This window comes from Ceratotherium simum, chromosome 15 (assembly GCF_057802395.1).
Source record: "Ceratotherium simum simum isolate JZ-2026a chromosome 15, ASM5780239v1, whole genome shotgun sequence".
NCBI lineage: Eukaryota > Metazoa > Chordata > Mammalia > Perissodactyla > Rhinocerotidae > Ceratotherium > Ceratotherium simum.
In genome coordinates, this window is record NC_141914.1 from 2,571,914 (window position 1) to 2,593,799 (window position 21,886).

General features: G+C 35.2%; 1 protein-coding gene across 1 annotated transcript in view; it reads left to right on the forward strand.

Moving 5' to 3' along the window:
- EPHA6 (EPH receptor A6) overlaps positions 1-21,886 on the forward strand; it is a 788,910-nt gene that overhangs the window by 351,650 nt on the left and 415,374 nt on the right. The window contains 1 exon segment of the mRNA XM_087439470.1: positions 6,714-7,049. Within this exon segment, the coding sequence (XP_087295596.1) occupies positions 6,714-7,049 (336 nt within the window).

Below are 21,886 nucleotides of genomic sequence, written 5' to 3' on the forward strand. Positions count from 1 at the left end.
GCTTTAATCTCTTCATTTATAGTTTTGCTTTTCTCTCTCAAATTATGACCGTGCTTAGTCTCTTCGTATTACTCTTTTCATTTCTAATGAGTGTTTAATTAAAAATAATTGACTCAAACACAGGAAGGGCTGTATGTAGGTGTGCAAGATTTTTTTTTTTTTTCATAGTATTAGGGAAATTGGATGATATTTGACTCAAAAGACCCAAGGCCAGGCTGCTCATCATTTCATTTGTATTTTAGGGTGCTTTTATCCTACATGTGGTTTTGCCCTTTACCTCTTGGCCTGTACAGTTATAACACAATTCAGTAATTCTTAAAATTAGTTATTCTATGGGTTTATATTGAGTTCTTTTCCTGGATTGATGAGGATAGTTGATAACTATTTTTTTGAATTTTCCCAAGGTAAAATTATGTCCATGCTCTATAGCATAGAAATTTTGGGCCACAAATGTTTACTTTACAAGTTTTTGAGTGTCTACCAAACTGTATTTTGAGAAACTTTTATTCCTTCCCAAAAGATATCACGTGGGTGGCTGACCTTTTTGCTATGGTTCTTTACTAGTTAATCCCACTTTTCATAATAGAAACATTCTCTTCTGCTTCTCAAGTGATTTTCAAGTCATGTGGATCTGTCCTTAATCAATAAACAGGCTCTCGCAAAGATTATAACCTTTAACTCTCTGCTTTCCAGTATTTGTCAAAATTTGCACTACGTGAAAAAATAATTCTTGGAGGATTGCTCAAAGCCATGCATTCTCTTCATTCCCTTAGTTAAAGCACATGTCACCTTTGGATCAAGCTGGACCAGGATAGACTTGTGTACGTGAATACAAATATTCCAATGTAATATGTACATTTGGTGAGCATCAATCACCTCTTCTGTAAAATGGGGGTATCAATAACTACCTTATAGATTTATTGTGATAATTGAATGAAATAAATCATGTGAAAAATTAAGTATACTGCTTAGAACATAATGAATGTTCAAAAATGTTGGCTATACTTTTTGAATACATCCCTACAAGGTATAAAAGTGATCAATTTTGCCTGAAGACAATAGGAAGGTGTAACAAAGGCAGTAACACCTAAATTGGAACATGAAGGATGAGTAAGAATTTTCCATAGAGCCAAAGGAGGTGCAAGAACAGCATGTACAAAGGCACTGAGGTCAGCAAAAGGGAGCAGGAGGCTAAGAGATGGGCCTGGTTGTGAAGACACTTGTAGACAAGGTTGAGAGGTTTAGGTTTTATCCTGGAAGTGATTGGTATTTGGTCTATTAGATTTCTTTTTTTATTTTTGTTTTCTTTAACTATGAGTTTTAGAAATAGTGGAGAATCTAAAAAGAGTTATCTAAGTCCTTATTCACAGTACTCTGAAAAGATTAATGGATAACCAGTCTTAATTTTAGACATCAATTTAGTTACTCAAGTAGATGTAGTAATACTGAAGAAAATGAGAATATGTGGAGCGCAAAGAATTTGAAGTGCACAGGCTGCTGTATTTTGAGCAATATTTACCTTGAAGTTTTAATTTTTAATTTCTCTTCTGTATATACAATTATTTTTAAATGCTCTAAGATAACATTATTAAAAAGAATGTCTTGTAGGACGGCAATAAATTGTTCACTAATTTATGTGTCTTAAAAATTTGTGTTTGACAATACTCTCTAAGCAAAGCACTATAAAATATTTTTAATATTTATATTTATTTACCAGATTTTTTTCTATCTGTAGGATGATTACAATGTGGTAGAGTAAAAAAATATATAAACATAAAAGACCTAGGTATCATCTTACACTACTGCAATGCATGACCTTGACATAATTACAGTGCTCTCCTGGGCCTCATTTCTTTGTCTGGATAAATGGTTTAGTTCCTTCCCTGTGGTGAGGTTGAAACCCCAGTTTTGTGATTACTCGTCATGCATTTCCAAATATACACACATTTTATGAACAAAACTTATAGAACACAAAGTGGTTTAAAGAAGCATACCAAATTTGTTTACAGTTGCTCCTATTAAATACAGTTTTCAAAGATTATATAGGAAGTATATTAGATTAACAATATGGATATGGGTAAAGGTTAAAATTAATAATGATAATGCAAAGAATGAAATGACTTTTATTTATTTATTTTTTTTAAAGATTTTATTTTATTTATTTATTTTCCCCCCAAAGCCCCAGTAGATAGTTGTATGTCACAGCTGCACATCCCTCCGGTTGCTGTATGTGGGACGCGGCCTCAGCATGGCCAGAGAAGCGGTGTGTCGGTGGGCGCCTGGGATCCGAACCTGGGCCGCCAGCAGCAGAGCGCACGCACTTAACCACTAAGCCACGGGGCCGGCCCTGAAATGACTTTTAGAGTTTTATGTCTATATGCAAATCTGACAACTTAAATTTTTAGTACATTATTAAAGTCTGGAGATGTACTTTTTCATTTGTTTATACGTTTATAAATTTCTATAGTAAATTCTTCAGTTTACTCATTTGCAAAAGCATTTGCCTAAACATCTCTAGATGGTTCAATATATTTTTCAATGTTCTCTTTGACATAGATTAACATAGAACAATTTTTCTCTGATTTGTTAACTCATAGATATGAAGAAGTTTGCTTTTTATTGGGAAACTGTACTACTACAGTCTTGGTAGCCATTAAATTAACAAACACATTTAAATTATTGGCAGGTAGTAACTTAAGAACTGGTAAAAGGGGGCCATCCCGGTGGCAGTGGTTAAATTCATGTGCTCCACTTTGGCGGCCCGGGGTCCACAGGTTCAGATTCCAGGCACAGACCTACACACTGCTCATCAAGCCATGCTGTGGCAGCATCCCACATGCAAAATAGCAGAAGATTGGCACAGCTGTTAGCTCAGGGCGAATCTTCCTCAGCAAAAAGATGAAGATTGGCAACGGATGTTAGCTCAGGGGCCAATCTTCCTCACCAAAAAAAAAAGAACAGGTAAAATATAGTTTAGTAGTCAATAGCCTTTCATGACTTGATATCCTCCATTATTTAGATCAAAGTTTCATTGCTCTTAATGTTAAAAAATGCATCTGCAAACCACCATTAGCTGTAGAGTCACTCTCCAGTCAATATGAAAAAGACCACTGTTTGTTTATGAGTAACTGAAATATGACCCCTAAGTTCTCTCCTTCTGTGTCAGGCTTTCTTTAAGAGTGTTCTGTAGAATGCTAGTGTTCCTCCAGATGCTTCTTGGAAAAAAGGTTCTATGAACAAATGTTTAAGAAATGTTGGGTTCAACAAAGTGAAGCAAATTGTGTTACTTTTGTTTCAGTGTCAATCTGCCAGAGGAGTCTTAATGTGAGCACTGAACTCATTTTTTGTGTGATATCTCATGGGACTAGAAATACTGCACAGCATGTATTTTGGGAGATAAGGGTCTGTTTAAAAACATTTTACATAAAAAATAAACACTTAAAATTAAGTAAAACAAAACAAAAATCATAGCCCACCTGGCCTCTGCTACTCTCAGAGGAAGACGGAGGCCGCAGGGCTAGATGCTCTTCTGGGAAGGGAAGAGACAGCACTGCCAAACGCTTCTCATAAGCTTACTATTAGAGCCCTCTTCCTTTATTCCTTAAAAGTGCAAAGGGGGAATCCAAATTGAAGCAAAAAAATAATAAAGAAGAAGAAGGAGAAGAAGATTGAAAATGTGTTTTCTAGATAAACTAGTTGAAATAAAATTGTAGTTTTTATGTAAGGTTTATTATATGATGGGCTTGAAAAACAGCTAGTTGCAAATCAGAATAATTGCCCTTTTCTTATGAAGCCAGCCTGGAGGGTGAAAGGTGGAGATTGCTTTTCTTCTATGTGAATTACTTGTTTTCTTAAAAGAAAAAAAATCAGCATAAGGAAATCCCCAAGAGTTCTCAATACAGATGTCTCCAAAAGAGTTATTGCTGCCAAGTTTTTTTTTTTTCCCAGTGTGTCACATAATCTTTGTGTAATTTATAAATGATAACAAAGCAATCAGGCCACATTCATAAAAGCCCAGTGACACATAATTTAGTTGAATCTGAGGATTAGAATTAATTGTCTCTCTTTGTTCCAAGTTCTAAATCTTGGTAAATGATTCACTACATGTCATTACAGCTTAATATTTGCATGAAATCACAGTTTAGTTGGCATAATTTAACAGCAATTAAAAAGCTATTTAATCGTCATGCAAATTGATATGAGGACCCTTGAGTAAGAAGGGTGTCTGCCTTTTTTTTTTAAGTATCTCTAGGCGGAGAGTTATATACTTGCAGACACCCATAACGTAATTGATAACGTTCTTCCTGTTCATGGAAATATGAGTGAATAATAATTCATGTTTTCTATTATAAATAAGAGAAAAGAGCAACAGTATGAATATGTCATTCTGTAGGAAGACATTATGATGGTGATGTTAGTGAATCTTTATCTCCCAGACGTATGTCTAGGTTGGAAGTAAAAAGCCACACTTGTCCCTCTGCTCTCGTTTATAATCCCTCCTATGTCCTCCTTTCTGAAGACAGGCATTTCTGCAACTCTCTGGAACATGAAAGGGCATAAAGCCATTGGCATAAAGCAACATATTCAGAAATCTTTTAGAAAAACTCATTGTCCCATTTCTAGGTCTAGCTTTAGGTGATGTACCTTTTGGTGGCTGAGGACCCTACCCATCGTGTTGCTGATATCAGGATCCCACAAAAAGAAAAAGGGAAATATGTAATAACCCTTTTTAATATCTCAACCCCAATACAGTCGTTAGATGGCTGACCAGTGCTGTGCTCCTCTAGCACCGTGTGACAGTCACTCCCAAGTCCCCGGACTCATTCGGACCATTGCACACTGCAGGCAGAAAGCTCCTTACAACACGTCACTTCCACATGTAGAATGTGGGTTTCTTCATGCTCTGTGTAGAAACATATCCAGACTCATTCCCGTGAGCCCGCAGTCTTGCATCATCCGGCCCCTTCTTTTTCCTTAAAACTCACTAGCTGTTTCCTTCTTTTGCATTCCACCACAGTGAGTTTTCTGCCAGTTCCATGGCTGTTTTAAGATCTTTCTTGACTAAAGGCCACACACCTTCTACCCCTAATATTCTTCCCACCCCTCTGCACGTCCTCCTCAGCACGTCCGTGAGGCTTCCTCAGAATGTTCCTCAGGTTGGTCCTTCTGAGAGTTTTCATTTCAGCTCCTCTCCTTTTGATGTCCATAATCACACATATTATAATTTGAATTCTATTCTTCTGTATACCTGTGTGTGTATGTGTGTGTGTGTGTGTGTGTGTGTAGCCATTCGACTAAAATGTAAGTAAGAAGAAAGCAGGAATAATGTCTGTCACATTCACACTGTAAGCCCAAGGTCTAGCAGAGTATCTGGCACACATAGTAATCACTAAAAAAATATTTATTTAATGAATAAATGACTGTACCTTGTATCTTGAAATCCAAAAGGAGTCTATATCAAAACTTGAATTTCTTTCTATGGAGAGAACGTCACAGATAATTCCTTTCTACCTTCTAAGCAAATCTTTATGATAGCAGAAATGTAAAGAATAGCTTTAGGTTTCTTAAAACTAAGCCTTCTAAAATATGGCAGGAATGTTATTTCATTAGTTATTTATGCAATGAATTATTTTTCAAAATGTCGATCATAAGCACAGTCTCTTGCGGAAAGGATTCTGTAGTGTGCCACATATGGCACACTGTGCAGTGCCTGGCACCCAGCAGACCTTCAGTTAATATTTGTTCAGTGGATGATATGAAACTGAAGTCTCAGGGACTCAGATCTAAGTGTAAAAGATTTTTGACACAATTTTAAGAACAGGCTGGAATAGTTAAAGGATATTAAGTACTCTGTGCGTTGTGATCCATAGGGAAAAATAGCGAGAAAGAAGACTGAGGGAAGACACTTATCTGTCATCCATGGCCAGCTTGGTTTATGCAGCGTCTTAATGACAAATAAGAGGATTGTACGGGTCTCTTTACCAGCTTTTAACAACACACTTCCTTATGTGTAGTGAAGTTAACCTAGATAAAAGCCTAGTCACCATATCTTATGTACACCCTCTTCTCTTCTTTCCACGTAATGCTTTTAGCCCATGAAATTGTCTAGGCCTGAGTAAGAACCTTTGTGCCTCCTCCAATGTCCTTTCTCTTCCTCTTCTTCCAAACTGTCAGCCCTAAAATTATGGTCATTTATTCTCAATCTGTGAGAAACAGATGCTTAGAGATTGTCAAAGGTAACGAATGGGAGTTTTAGTTACACAGTGAGCGTAGTATGAAGACTGAAAGACTGAGCACAATGGGTTTTATATATGTATGTCACTTTTTTTTCAAATTTTGAAAATGATGATATAATTATTCAGATGTAATTAAAACCATCACATAAATTTAAAATGATATTTGGTTATTATATATTTTCAGTCAACAAATTTAAAAAGTATAATTACCATATCTTTTGGAGGTCTGTGGCTTTTAACATTAAATATTGAAATTCATATACCAAAAAGTTGTTATAGACCATCTTCGCCCCAAGACTCCTTTCTTACTAGACTTAATCAGATATTTTTAACCATATGTTTTTATGATTCCCATCAGTAGAAAGAGCTCAAACTAGTATAAAAGACCAACAAATGTTTATTGCTGAAGTTTTCAAGTTAACACCATAATTCATTGTCCTATACATGTACATTTGTTTTTTAATTGCTTTTCTCTAGGGCCACCTTCAGCTCCTAGGAATGTGGTTTTTAACATCAATGAAACAGCCCTTATTTTGGAATGGAGCCCACCAAGTGACACAGGAGGGAGAAAAGATCTCACATACAGTGTAATCTGTAAGAAATGTGGCTTAGACACCAGCCAGTGTGAGGACTGTGGTGGAGGACTCCGCTTCATCCCAAGACATACTGGCCTGATCAACAGTTCTGTGATAATACTTGACTTTGTGTCTCACGTGAATTACACCTTTGAAATAGAAGCCATGAATGGAGTTTCTGAGTTGAGTTTTTCTCCCAAGCCATTCACAGCTATTACAGTGACCACGGATCAAGACGGTAAGTTCCACTGCTGTTCTCTCAGCACAGACCCATAATTCCCTTTTGATGCATAATATCCCTGGTGGACCTGCATTCACCGAGGTGCAGTTGTATACTCTCTACACCACAGAGGTGACTTTCTGGTTGTTCTTATTGTTTCCCAAGGTGCAGAAAGATATTTCTGATGTTACTTCTTAATAGAATGGTTAATCAGACATAATGCTTCTCTCTGATGTCTAAGGACTTATGTTTTTGATATAATCCTATACCAATAACTTAATGAGCCAGTCCATATTACTCACCAGCAAACGTCAGACATCGATAAAACGTTGCTAAATGAATTGCAATTCAGCTGTCCCACTTATACTGCCATCCCTTTTCCAGGTCAAATAAAACAAATAGTAAGAATTTATGTTAATTATAATTCCTGTCTGTACTGTAAAAACATTGCAGCCAGCATGCTTAACCATGATCCACTCTGAAAAGAAATAGCAAAAAATACCCAGAAATGTCCAAATGCTGTTGTTTACGTGCAGTTTGTAAAATATAGTTAAACTGTCTTTTTAAAAAATCCAGTTGCTTTCGTTCAAATGTTCCCTTTATAACACTATAGATTTTTACTGCAATGTAGTTAGGCATGAATAGTCCTATCATTTTTATAAGTATATATTCTCTTTAATTTCCCCATAACATGATTTATTGCAGAGTGTGATGCAGGAAATGCTTCAGAGATTTTAAAAACTCCCTTTGAGAAGCATTCATAAATTATGTGGATGCACAAGTGATTGTCTTATAGCAGAAAGTATTGTTGTATATGAGCACAAAGATGTGAGACAAATTTGTACAGATAAAGCTATTCTCATACACTGTATTTGTTTACTAGGTCTGCTATAACAGATGCCACAGACTGGGTGGCTTAAACAACAAAAATTTATTTTCTCACGGTTCTGGAGGCTAGAAATCCAAGATTAGGATGTCAGCAGGGTTGGTTTCATTCAGAGGCTTCTCTCCTTGGCTTGTAGATAGCCATTTTCTCCCTGTGTCTTCACGTGGTCTTCCTCTGTGCGTGACTATGTTCTACTCTCTTCTTATAAGGATACCATGGTATTGGATTAAAGCCCACCCATACGACCTCATTCTCCCTAATCACCTCTTTAAAGGCCCTGTCTCCAAATATAGTCATATTCTGAGGTACTCAGGCTAGGACTTCAACATATGAATTTTGGGGAGATGCAATTCAGCCCATACATCCATTAAGGCAGCACATGGTGACATTTAAAATAAAAGTGTGTTGAAAGTGTTAGAATACTCCTCAGCAATAAAAAGGAGCAAACTATTGATACACACAACTTGGATGAACTTCAAGGGCACTATGCTGAGTGGAAAAGCCAATCTCAAAAAGATGCACACTGTATGATTCACTTAAATAACATTCTTGAAATAATATAATTATAGACATGGAGAATAGATTAGTGGTGGCCAGGGTTAGGGATTAGGGAGAGAGGGATGTGGCTATGAAGGGGTAGCAGGAGGGGGAGCCTTGTAGTGATAATACAGTTATCTGTCTTGATTGTAGTGGTAGTTACTTGAAGCTACATATGTGATAAATTACATAGAGGTATACACACAGACACACACACACACATACACACACACACTAGAGCCCTCTGGATTTTACCAATGTCAATTTCCTGGTTTTGCATATAATTATGCAAGTAGTTAACATTGAAGGAGGCTGGGGAAAGGTGTATGGGACCTCACTATGCATTATTTTGCAAATTTATGTGAGTCTATAAGTTATTGCAAAATAAAAAGTTAAAAAAAATTACTAAACCTGTAAAATATGCAGGAAGAAATCTTTAATATTCTACTAAAAGCATCATTGAAATGAATGTGACCATTTTATTCAAAATATTACACATAAGTTCACTTTGCTGATAATCTTCAGAAATGCATCTAATAAATAAAGCAAAGCCAAGTAGCGCACTGTACAATCACCATCTTTGTATTTCTGTGCAACTTTCCCTTTCATTTAGCAGATAGCTCCATATCACAAAATTTGCTTTATGGTTGTTCAAAATGGAATTCCTATTTCCTCTTTATTTTTTTCTTCTTTCCCATAGTATCAACAAAATCTTGTCAAATATATCTTCAGGATCTTCTGCTCCTCTCTGCTTTAACAGATTATTTCTAAGGCTTTTTTGCTGCCACCTGATCAAAAAGTACAATCCAGTACAACCATTCTTAACTACACGGTATAAATAGTTAAGTTTGGTGTTTGGTGATAAAGACAATATATCACTTTAAATAAAGTATATATGCAAATATCTTTACATAATTTCATATAATACATATAGAGCCTTTCATTTAGGCTTAGAAGAGAGTTCAGTTATTCTTCTACTTAGCAGAAGGACAGAATATGAATTGTTTTCCACTTTTAAAATGCGAGTATTCATTAAAAGTGTATTGCTGTAATGCAGAAGGTACAAATTAAGCTCAAAATAAAATATGTATCCATATGTTGAGACTATACGTTCTGGAAAAATAATATTATTAAGCAATCCATGTCATAATTTTGAGAGTCACCAAGAAGGTCCTTTTCCTTGTCTCTGAAATTCTGATGTTAGATAGTCACATCTTTAAAATGCAAATACTCCAGGCAAGGGTAACATTATGAAATAACTCAATACATGGATGTATCAGTTACTCTTTTCATATTCAGAAGGAGTCAGCATATCAGAAGGGGTCAGATCCTAGTGTTGGGTAAAAACGGAGCTTATAGAAACCAGAGTATCCCAGAACCAAACTTCAGCTGTCATCGTTGTGTGATAGCCTTCATAAGACAACAGTTTACTGTTGCAAATAGAGGAAGGGATTTCCCATCATTCCACAGCATCTTTGGAAATTCTCTTTGAAGTGACTTGAGAGGCACGTCACAGAATTATCTAATAGCACGTTATAATTTTGTTGGGCTGAGGGGACCACAGTAAATTATTTGTCTCATTATCTGTAGGTTACAGATCATTTTTTTAATTCTAAAATGGAAAAGTGATATGTGCTATTCATAAATCTTTAATTTATTAAACGTGTATACAACGATGAGTGAGCCCTTATGAATCTTACACTCTGGTGGGGAGGCAGATAATGAACAAATAGTTTGACAAATATGTACTTAGTACTGTGATAAGTCCCACAAGGAGAAACCCCAGGTGCTCTGAGAGCATATATTCTTCAGATCTGGAGGATAAGGGCTGGTCTTCCTGAGGAATTGGCATTTAAATTAAGTTCTGTCCTGAGAGATGAGTACAACGTGACTAGGCAAAATGAGACTGGGAGAAAGGAAAGAATTCTGAGCAGAAGGAACCAAGCAAAAGTTGAGCAATTGAGGGATTAGATGCTGATGACTAATGTACCAAGAGCATCTAAGAGGTGGCTATATTGCAGAAGTACAGCAGGATATGAGGAAGGAAATAAAGATTTAACCTAAAATTTGGAGAAATGAGTGGGTATCTGCAAAGCAGCCAAGACAAGTTAGAGAATCAACCATTTGTCGGAAGATGCTGATAAGTTATCAGGGTCACAATAGAGAAAAAGAAAATCAGGAGAATAATATTGTTCATGAAGTGACACTTGAATGAGTAAGGTAATAAAATATTAGAGACCAAAAAATATAGACAACTGTATTAATTATGCTTTTACTACTCTGTACGCACAGTTTAGAAAACGAGGATATAGAGGATGTTTGCATCAAATTGCCTTTTCTTTCATGTAGTTAGTTGACTATATGTATATATCTTTTTAATATTTAAGAAATACTAAGGAAACCACATTAAACAACCCTGACTTAATTGTTTGCTCTCTGTTTACAATTAAACAAATGTGAAAAAAAGAAAAATTTTCCAAATCACTTAGAACCACTTAGCTGTAGTTAGGAGAAACATTCCTTGATTATTCTGATTCTAGTTGGATAAATAAGATTATAGATTTAAGACTATGACTCTCATAATTAGGAATCTTTGCAATAAACCTTAATTAACTGACTTCTGCAACACCTAAGAGCTATATTTACAGCCTCCTATTTTCATAGTTTATTTAAATGGTCTTTAAAGGTGTTTCATTTAGAGAGCAAAACAAGAAAAGCAACACCTAGAAAACATTTGATTTTAATCTTCAGTGCATGATAGGAAAACTAGATGTGTAGTTCAGTAAAAGGAATTATTCAGGTCATAGACAGTAGAGGAAAATGTTAATCATGGATAGTCAACCTGAAACGAATTGTGTTTGTAGGTATCCTGACATGTGCAAAAGCCTTTAGGGACCGTGTTCAAAGTGGAAGACACGCTAAATTACAAAACAATTCTGCTGATACCTGCTAAAGGGTCTTGAAAGCAGTTATTGTCAGAAGCAGATTGTCCAATGCGTTGGCTTCTTAAAATATATGTTCAACACACCTGTCTCTGCCATTTGGTGACTGTATAGGTCTTGCCTTAGGCTTCCATTTTGTTTGCAGATTTCATATATTTGCTCAGGCAGCAATAATTAATTGAACTGACATTGAAAATAGATTTAAATCAACAAATATTTATAAACTTGAGATGTCTATTTGATTTCCAGTTCATTGCATTTTGGAAATGCAGTCTATTTCAAATGCCAACCTTCTGTTCATTGCGGGGGTAGGTAATTAGGGACACTAAACATTCTTTCATCTTTACATCTGTATTTTAATGTATTTTATGTCTGGATATCGCTCACAGTCCTCACTGTGTTTTCAAAATACTTGACAGTAAGTATGCTTTTTTCTAAATCTGTGCAAGTCTATTCAAAGTAAAAAAAAATCAGTATGAAAGTTTTAAATGCTTACTAAAAATACACTGAATACAAGTCAGTGGCATGATAATTAAAAAAAAAAAAGGCAATAGCCGTAATTTAAACTAAGAGAGATTCTGTACTATTTATATTTTTTTATATTTCTTAAACATAAGAAAATTACATATTCAGAAGCTACAGACACCTTATATTGAAGGATAAAATTTTCCTATCTCCTTGGAAAAGTGTTTCTCTTCTGAAAAGTACAGTGAATGTTTTATTTATGGAAAATAATTGAAATGTCAGTCTATTTAATCATAACTAAATAAATTTATGGTCCAGCCAAATATTAAATTATAATAGATTCCAGATGATTGTAAACTTTATTTTTACAACTGAGATACATAAAATTACTTCCAAGTCTAGTGTCTTTTTGTCCCATGCATCTTTGAGTAAGTGAATGATACAGAAAAGGCCCTTAGCCCTTAGCAGTTAATTCACTGCAGTTGGCCAGTGCAGTGGTCTCCATCAGCAAGTGCAGAAGTTGAACTGCTTCCAGTTACGTACGATAGCACCTATGTTTCTATCTCACTGGACCATAACCATATTTTTTAATATTTTGCTTTCCCGACCAATATGTAAGCTTCCTGAGAGCAAAGATGTTGTGTTATTTGACTAAGAATATCCTCGACCTACATTGTCTGTAACTTAATAAATCTCCTTTGGCTGTGTTAACAGAAATTGGAGATGATTTGATGATCTTTCATTCATTAATTTATACGTTCATCATTCAAAAATATTTATTGAATATTTACTATCTCCCAGGAACTGTTCTAGGTGCTAGAGATGTAGCAAATAAAGGAGAAAAACAAACAAAAAAACAGTTAGTTGTGTCCCTGTCTTCATGGACATTATATTTTAGTGTCAAGTAGTGATATGTCCCATGAAGAAGAACTAAGCAGAGTAAGAGTTTTGCAAGTAGTGGGGACAGGGGCATTTTACAGAGGGAAACCAAAAGCACCTCTCTTGATAGCATGACACTTGAGCAGATCATGAGCTGAAGAGAAAACCCTGTGAATATAGAAAGAAGACTATTCTAGGCAGTGGGAATGAAAAGGGTAAAACCTTAAATTTAAGCAGGAATTTGTCTAGAAAGTAACAAGAGAATATTATTGCATATGTATTCTTTAGCATATGCTAAATTTCATGCTCACTAAATCTTCTGTGCCATACTTAGAGAATTTGCAACATTAGCAATCGTGGTTTTTCTTGGTGACCACACATTGCCGGGGAAATGTGTTTAATCCTAAACTTGATTTTAAGCACTTGGCTTTTAGAGTCATCAGCTGCTTCTCTGAGGAATTCTCATTTGCACATTTTACAGGAAAGGTGACTAAGTATTTTTCTCTAGTATAAAATAATAAGATCTTATTGCTATTATGATGCCCCTACTACTACATTAACAATTTTAATGGCATTTTTTGGTACAAATTGAAAAGTAGTGGTAGAGATTGTATAGTAAAATATTTTAAATCCTGTAAAAATAACCTGGTTAGCAGTGAGGATAAGTGCATATGGTTGTATTTTGCATAATCCGTATCCATCATAGGATGTAAGGCTCTACTGTATGGTTAGGTGTATGTCTAGAAAATTGTGTGCCCATTTTCAATGAGGTTCTTTGTTTTGAAAATGGAAGCTATTAGTTTCATTAACTAAACTCTATCTACAGAACAAATTGATTTGGATAACTGATTCATATGCAGTTACTATTAAACATTAGGGTTTTATTTTTTTATATTTTCAAAGCCTCTTTTACTTTAAAGTAAATATTAATAAGGATTGTAAAAACATTAATGTGTAAGAATTAAACTAAAAGATTTTCAAAGTGTACAGATTATTCTGATCATTATTAAAAATGTGAAATGTCTTCCTACTTAATAAATACTCTTAATTTGTAAAAATTGAAAAGTAATTGCTGACCTTTTAATCAGACTGAAATTCCATGTAGCATCTTTAGATTAAATAGCTTTTTTTTCCTTCCATGTATTCCTCAAGACTTTTCTATTTGGTTTGGATTCTAAAACAGTCAGTTCTAGCTACATAATTCACTATGCCCAGTGAAAAATGAAACTTCAGGACATTTGGTTCAAAAAGCAGGAAAAACGGGCCATTGAAAGTACTAAAATATAAAACTTTTTCTTTCCACAATTTCCCTCTGTCAACCTGTCATGGTGCTTTTTAATTGCCATTTAATGTTCTTGTAAGTAAGAAAAAGTAAAATTTCAGATTATTAGCATAAACTTGACCAGTCATCTTTATATTGCTCAATACCACTTTTAAATGCAAATATAGGGGCACTTAACTCCTACAGGGAAATCACGAACATCACACAATTCTTTTCCTGTAGTCCCCCCCACACCCCACCCCCATCCCCAGTCCCCAAGGTGTCTCAAGTAGACCGGAACAGACAAATGCAAGCCAAACTCAGAAAGGTTGGAAGGAGGAAGAGAGGGTATCCCTAGGCCCTGAGCCAGCCCAGAGAGCACTCCCTCTGCAGGGGGATACTTGTAGGGAGAATGAAGCCACCTCCAGGTTCCCAGGTCCTTCCCAACCCCCAGTGGAAAGGAGAACCCCGAGGTCTTTCAACCTCCTCCCAGAAACTGTTGGCTACCTGTACGAGGTGGGTGAGAAGTTTGCTCCTACTAATACATGGCTTCTCCTACGGCTAGCGGGCCCAACCTAGACCCTTCCTGTGTACATGTTAGGATCCCACTGGAGACAGAGGACAACCCAGGAATGTGGTCCTCCCCCCTCAGAGGTCAGCACAGTCACTTAACCCAGGTGGAGGGTGGCAGCAATCAATGGGCGGGGCAGGGATTGGAAGACTACATGGCAGAGAGCAGAGGAGTATGCCAGGGAAAACACATCCCTGGGGCTGTGAGCAGGTGGTCGGAGGCAGGACCTTGATGTGGGCAGGTAGCCAGAGGTTGGACCTTGATGTGGGGAGGTGACCAGAGGATGTGGGGAGGTGGCCAGAGGATGGACCTTGGGGAGGTGACCAGAGGATAGACTTTGATGTGGGGAGGTGGCCAGAGGAAGGACCTTGATGTGGTCAAGTGGCCAGAGGATGGACCTTGATGTGGGCAGGTGGCCAGAGGCAGGACCTTGATGTGGGGAGGTGGCCAGAGGATGGACCTTGATGTGGGCACGTGGCCAGAGGCAAGACCTTGATGTGGGCAGGTGGCCAGAGGGTGGATCTTGATGTGGACAGGTGGCCAGAGGCAGGACCTTGATGTGGGCACGTGGCCAGAGGATGGATCTTGATGTGGGCACGTGGCCAGAGGATGGACCTTGATGTGGGCACGTGGCCAGAGGATGGACTTTGATGTGGGCAGGTGGCCAGAGGCAGGACCTTGATGTGAGCAGGTAGCCAGAGGTTGGACCTTGCCTAGAGCTGGGGCTTCAAGCTTCCAACGCATGTTCCATTGTCCCATCAGACGTCACTTACGAAACATGAGTTAAAGATAAAATTATTAAGAATTTCAGGATAGCAGTAGCTGAGCAACTGTGTTAAGTCACACATTTGTGAAGCTGGTCCTGAAAACATTTTACAAAATAGTGATGCCATTGTTTTTCCCGTTTACCTCTATTAGTCAGCAGACAAATACAGTCAATGACTATGATGTGCCAAGTACTGTGCTGTGTGCCGCATAGTGAGAAAAGATGTATGTGTGAGTGTTTGAGATGTGGTGTCCACTATGGAGCAGCCAACAGTCAGTCTTTCATTCTCTAAGATTTGGAAGTGAGAGCTTGCCGAGTGAAAGAGACTAAATGAAATATATGATATCTGATTCAATATATGTTTTCAAGAACTGAGTGGCTGAAATATTACTTAGTACACAAGTCCTTAAAATATGTATAAAGTAATAAATGATTAAATAGTGAAACGACAGGCAGTGAATGTTGACATTTCACTTATCTATTTTTAAGAAAGAATGCCTAGTTGTTTGGCCACACATTTATTCTGTTATTCTGAGCAAAGGTTTTAGTAATGAAAGATTGAAAACAACTACAAAAAAATTGAAAGGTAGTTCCATAATTTGCCTAATGCTATTCTAATTATTTTGACATTCGAGTAGACCTAAGGATAGATTTCATAGCTATTGATACCTTTCTGCTCTGCTCTATATTGTTATACTGAGTCACTTTCAAGGTGTACCCTCAGATAGCAAGGTGAGATTTCCTCAGAATAATTGACATGACTCATTGAATTATTTGTATTCTTCCTTTTAAATTGTTATCCAGCTTATGTATTTCTTAAGTAAACTTTCGTTAAAGCAAGTAAATAATATTCCAAGGATGATAAATATATCTATAATATGTGGATAGAAATGTACTTTTCTTTCCACTGCATTTGTATTTTCAAACTTACTTAACTCTTTCTGCTAAATCTCAAGATATGTATTACCTTTTACTTTCTAAGGCTTATGTGAACTGGTGCCCTCTCTTTTTGACTTCATTTTTCAAAGCTTTTTCTTATAAATAGTGAATTATTGACTATTTTCTGTCTATGAGTTTATATTTTGACAAGTTTATTTGATAATTATGTCTTATCTCAAAATTTTATATTTTTAAAGTTTTTAAATTAATTTTCATAAAAATAAATGTATTGGTCAATTGTAGATATGAATTGCACATTCAGAGTCCTAGAAATTGGGAATAGGTTCCTCATTCTATTTTTATGAGAATAAAATGTTTAATGTGCTGAACAGTTTTGAATATTTAAAATATTCAACTGCTGTTTTTATTTAGCCATTTTACAAAATATACTTGTATTATTACAAAAATAATAATACAAAATACAACATATATATACAATATACAAAATACAATAATACAAAAATACTTGTATTAAGAGGAGAACAATTAAACTGTATTTGAAATGCTACTTAATTATATATTTAAATTTAAACTATAACTAACATGCAAAATTATTTTCTAAAATAAATTATTTTCCACTATCTGAATTTTATTAACCTAATTGCTGCCAGCTTATATTGTTTTATACTTATATTATAAGGCAACAATTTTCATATGCCTTAAAGAATCTCAAGAGAATGTAGACTTCAGCTCCAAGTCATCAGGGAGGATCACATATAAATGTCATAAATAACATTATATAAATAAATATATGTTTATATTATAAATAAATGTTATTTTTATCCCATTTCAAATATTTCTAAGAAAAATTTCTATTCCTCTTGTGTCTTTTAACTGGCTCTTTTAGCATGGTCTTCCACATATTTTACCTAAAATCTTCCTTCTGCCTGTTAGCCTATTTAAGAAGAAAAGATAAAAATAAATTGTACTTCGGGAGATGGAAGGTCTCATTCTCTGCATCATCACTCTTTGTAGACAGGAAGACCATCAGTAGAACAGTCCAGTTAGCTTATTCCTACTTATTTCATTTACAATTAGCAAGTTCATCATCCCCAACCCAGCTTCTGCCACTGTTCTCCAATTCTGTATTTCTAGTAGACTGGAGAAGTGTTATGCATTAATGGTCATAAATCTTAAAGGAACCACAGGAGGAGTGACAGTATATCAGAATAAAGATTCTTCAAGAGGTGCCTCGTGGATGCATTTTCAAGGTAATCTGAGAGCCTCTCAGTCATTCTCTTAAATGACTGCTATGGCAGTGTTAGACTCCAGATGAGAAGACTCCTCTCCATGAGGAGAATGAGAGTGCACAGAATCAAGAAGGCTGTTCAAAATCTACATGCTTCCACCATGTCATTCTGGCACAGTCCTGGTGCCTCCAAGGAACATCTGTGCAAAGAAAAAAGAAAACTGCTCTAAATAGTGTGCGGTTAACTGAAGACCAAGCATTGAGTTTAAATTCACTCTTATAGCTCAGACTCTTAACTTTTGCAACTTGGATCCTTAAAACAGGAAAGCATTTGTTCCGTGAAAATTATCCATTTTTAAAAAATTCATTTTTGTAGAATCCACAAAATGAAATTCCGTCTTAAAATATTGCAGGGTGCTTGAAAATTCTTTTATATGACTAAGCTGAATGTAACGCACTCATGCTAAAAATGTGACACCTTTTGAATATTTAAATAATTAGCACTTTCAATATAGCATAAATTAAAATAAAGGCATCAGTTACTTGTTTATGTCAAATTTAAACAAAATATAATGGGAAAAAAGTCTTAGAAGTTTATGTTCAAATCTCCTTAAACAATATTGCCTTAAATTATTTATTTAATAAAACCATAAGAATAGTTTCTTATAAATGCCATACCATATACTTTTATTGATATTTTAAAAGTAAATGTTAGATATAGCTCACTTATTAAAAAATAATTTATTTCTTTGTTAGAAATAAAACTAAAAAAATAAATTGTTAATATATGTAATTTTTATTCTAATTTTCTCAATAAAAAAGTATCCACAATAATAGATGAAATGCCAAAAGCCACCAAATTGCGTTAGCTTTCTGATTGATCTTTTCTTATGATACGTCCTTGGTCTGTCCTCTTTCTTCACTCTTGAAGAATTAGATAAAGTTTTAATGATCTTTCAAGACAGACATCATCGTTCTTTTTCTATGATCTAGGACAAAATATCTTTCTCTAAACGGTTTTCTACAAATGTTCCCACTCTTTTCATTTCTCTTATTAATTTTAATTTCATTTTTTACTTCCATAATTTTTTTCCCCCTGTGGTGGTCCACAGTCTCAGAGGAGGGAATGAAGTCCTATACCTGCCTTCATGTGACTTTTAAACCCAGTATAACTTGTACAGTATCAGAAGCACCACAAACAGAGGATGGAAGACTTACTCTTTCTTTGACATAAATTTGGCCAATAGAGACTTGATTTTGTGGAGAAAACTATAATTTTAGAGGCAAAAGATGCTAAAATCGTTGCCTATTTATTAGATAGCTAAGAAGAATAAATATGTTTGGGATTTAAAACAACCAAGCAAAAACTCAATTCTTCACTGTCTAAACTTAATGCATAAACATGGCAAGCAGATGGTATTACCATACTGGATTTTGCGTAAAAAGCTTTTTCTTTATTTTCAAATTGTTGCTTTTCAGGAACTAATTTCTTTTCTCATCATTCCATTTCTTCACTGAAATTTTGCTTAATTTTCAATGTAAAAGTTTTCTGAGAAAGTATACAGCAGGTTTCCATTATATTTTCCAAAACTTCAGTGCATTGTGTTTGTGTATTGAAAATGTCGTCTGTTGCTAGGATAATGAAGGTGTTACATAAATGCAAAATGTAGTCTTGCTCCATTTGGATATGGCATTCTTTAATGGATTTTCATCCAAGAATATCCTCTTAAAACATAAAAAGTATGTTTAATAAAAATCAACTAATGAATAATTAGCTCACATTTCAGAAATTAATTTGTTTTCCTAAGGAAATGATAAAAACAGTTTCTGATCAAAGGAACAAAAGAGAGAGCCTTGAAAAAAGTTCTTAATATACAAAGAGATATAATATAGGTTAAAGAATACATCTGAAATCAATGGGGAAAGTATACATCATTGAATAAAATCTGTTAAGGGAAATTTATTATTTAAAATATTTAAAGTTAATCCTTAACTAAGAAAATGCGCTGAAACAAATTCTAAATGATTCAACAGATAAATGTTAAACATCAAATCTTAAGAAGAAGTAAATATAGGTAAATATATGACTAAATAGTGAAGGGAGACGGACACAAAAAAATTAACTACAAAGCAAAAGACAGGTGAAATTTCATACATCAAAGTCATTGTGAATAAAATGAAAAGAAACGATGAGCTGGGTAAAGTGTGTGTGATGAGTAGACGGTGTAAAAACGGGCGAAGGACAAGAGCTGTCAATCCTCAGAAGAGATGTGGTTGCCCAATATGCGTAAATGGAGAGCTTCACTCTTGATGAAGATCAGAGACAAAAATCAAAACAGTGATAGGTAATCTTCTAATTAAATTGGACTTGTTTTTCTATTTTGTGGGGTTTTCTTTGGTAAGTTGTAATGCTTATGTCTGTCTAGGGTATGATTTGGTCAAAACTCTCATACCACCACAGAAGTAACTACAAAATTATATGGCAGTGTGTTTCCAGCAGCTTACAATTATTATCCTCTTTAAATCCACTACTATATATAGTATCTAGGAAAGATAAGACATGTAGAAAAGCTGTGTGTGTGTACAAACAAGTGTTATATATAATAAGGAAATGTGTAAATATCCTAAATGACCAAGAATAAATAATAAGTAAAATCTATTATGTCTATAAGACAGAATGTTAAATTTCATGAAAGAGAATAATGCTAACAATATTATAAGTGTTGCAGATTGGAAACTCCATATACGTCATCACCCAATTATGTCAACTATTGCTGTACACGTATAGTCATAAGAAAATGAATAGCAAAATTTTCTAATGTTGGCACTGTTTCTCTCTGCATGGTGGGATTACAGTTGATTATTTCCCTAAAGTGACTTGTAAAGTCCTTCATGATCTGGCCCTGATTATACTTTTATAGCTCCTTATATTTACCCTGTCACAGGACTTAGATGCTCTGCATTTCAATTGCATGTCAATTTCTTCTATGGGATTGTCAATAAATGTTTATATCCCCAAGGCCTAACATAGCATCTTTCACACAAAATCTATGCATTAAATATTTACTAAATAAATTAATGAATTAATTCTGTGGGTATGCATACATACATACATACATGCATACACACACACACACACACACACACACGTGTGTGTGAATTTCTACCATACTCAAAGTGAATCTTTTAAAGCTTTAATACTGTGATAATTTTGCCCCTTAGTGGTAAAGTGCTCGCTAAGGATATCAATATTAAGCATTCTATTCATAGACCCATCATCCTGGAACAGACCTATAGAAGGCATAATGTTCAATTGTGTAAACCTAAGCAGGAATGCCCTGAAAATATACAGGAGAGACTATTGTCCATTTGGTTTTAGGGATCTCTAGGGCCAGAAATTTCATATCCTGTGTACATAGTTTAGTCTGCTTTCTACCATCTGCATACTCATGAATTTATAGCTCGTAATGTCATTCTTTTTTTTTCTCTTGAAATGTCCAGTAGTTGAGTCATGTATAGAGACAGGAAACAGCTGGTCAGAATCTCATCAACTCTGATTTCTTGTCCCTAAACTACTACTATCCAGCTGTGTAAATTCAGGCAAGTTATTTAATCTTTCTGGACCTCAGAGTCTTCATCTGCAACATGAGTATACAGCATTGGATAATGTGGTGAGCATTCTAATATTCAGTAATTGCATTGAATAGCATGATGAGCATTCTATGCACACAGTCTTTCACATTTGAAATCAGTTTCCTATATAATTCCAAAGACTTCATATAATAAAAATAAGAAAATAACACAGTTAATAAATATGCAAAACTCTTTTTGACACTTCCGCTAAAAAGATACCTCCTCCTAAAGATGTATTGTAACTTTCCACAGATACAGCTCCTTCTATGGGTCTTACACTGTTAATATTTTGCAGTGTTCTTAAAAGTTTGCCATGGTGACTTCAAGTTGTGCAGTTGTTTTTAGAAGGTAAAGAAGAAGTATCTCTGTAATATTTCCTCCCATGTTCACGTCCATGTCAGTTTCCTCTCAGTGAGAAGAAATAAAAATCCATATGGTTTTTGGAAAATAAAAATACGTGCCATGTTAGAAACCTGACTATGTAAGTAGAGACAATTTTCATGGTTTAAGTATAACAAGAACGTCTCCTCCTCCTCTTCTTTCCTTTTTTTTTTACACTCTACTCTCTGTGACTTTCAACCTTATCTTTATCTTTTTTTCTTTCTTTTTTTTTGGATTACCAAGTGTTTTGATCATATGCTTATTTCTCAAGATTGTACCTAATTCACTTTCTTCAAAGTAGTTTGTGTGTATTCTTTATTCCATAATTTAATTCCGTGATGTAGCAGATTCCTAATATAATTTAGTCTTTCAGCAATAGAAGTTGATCTCCGTGAGGGCTGGACTT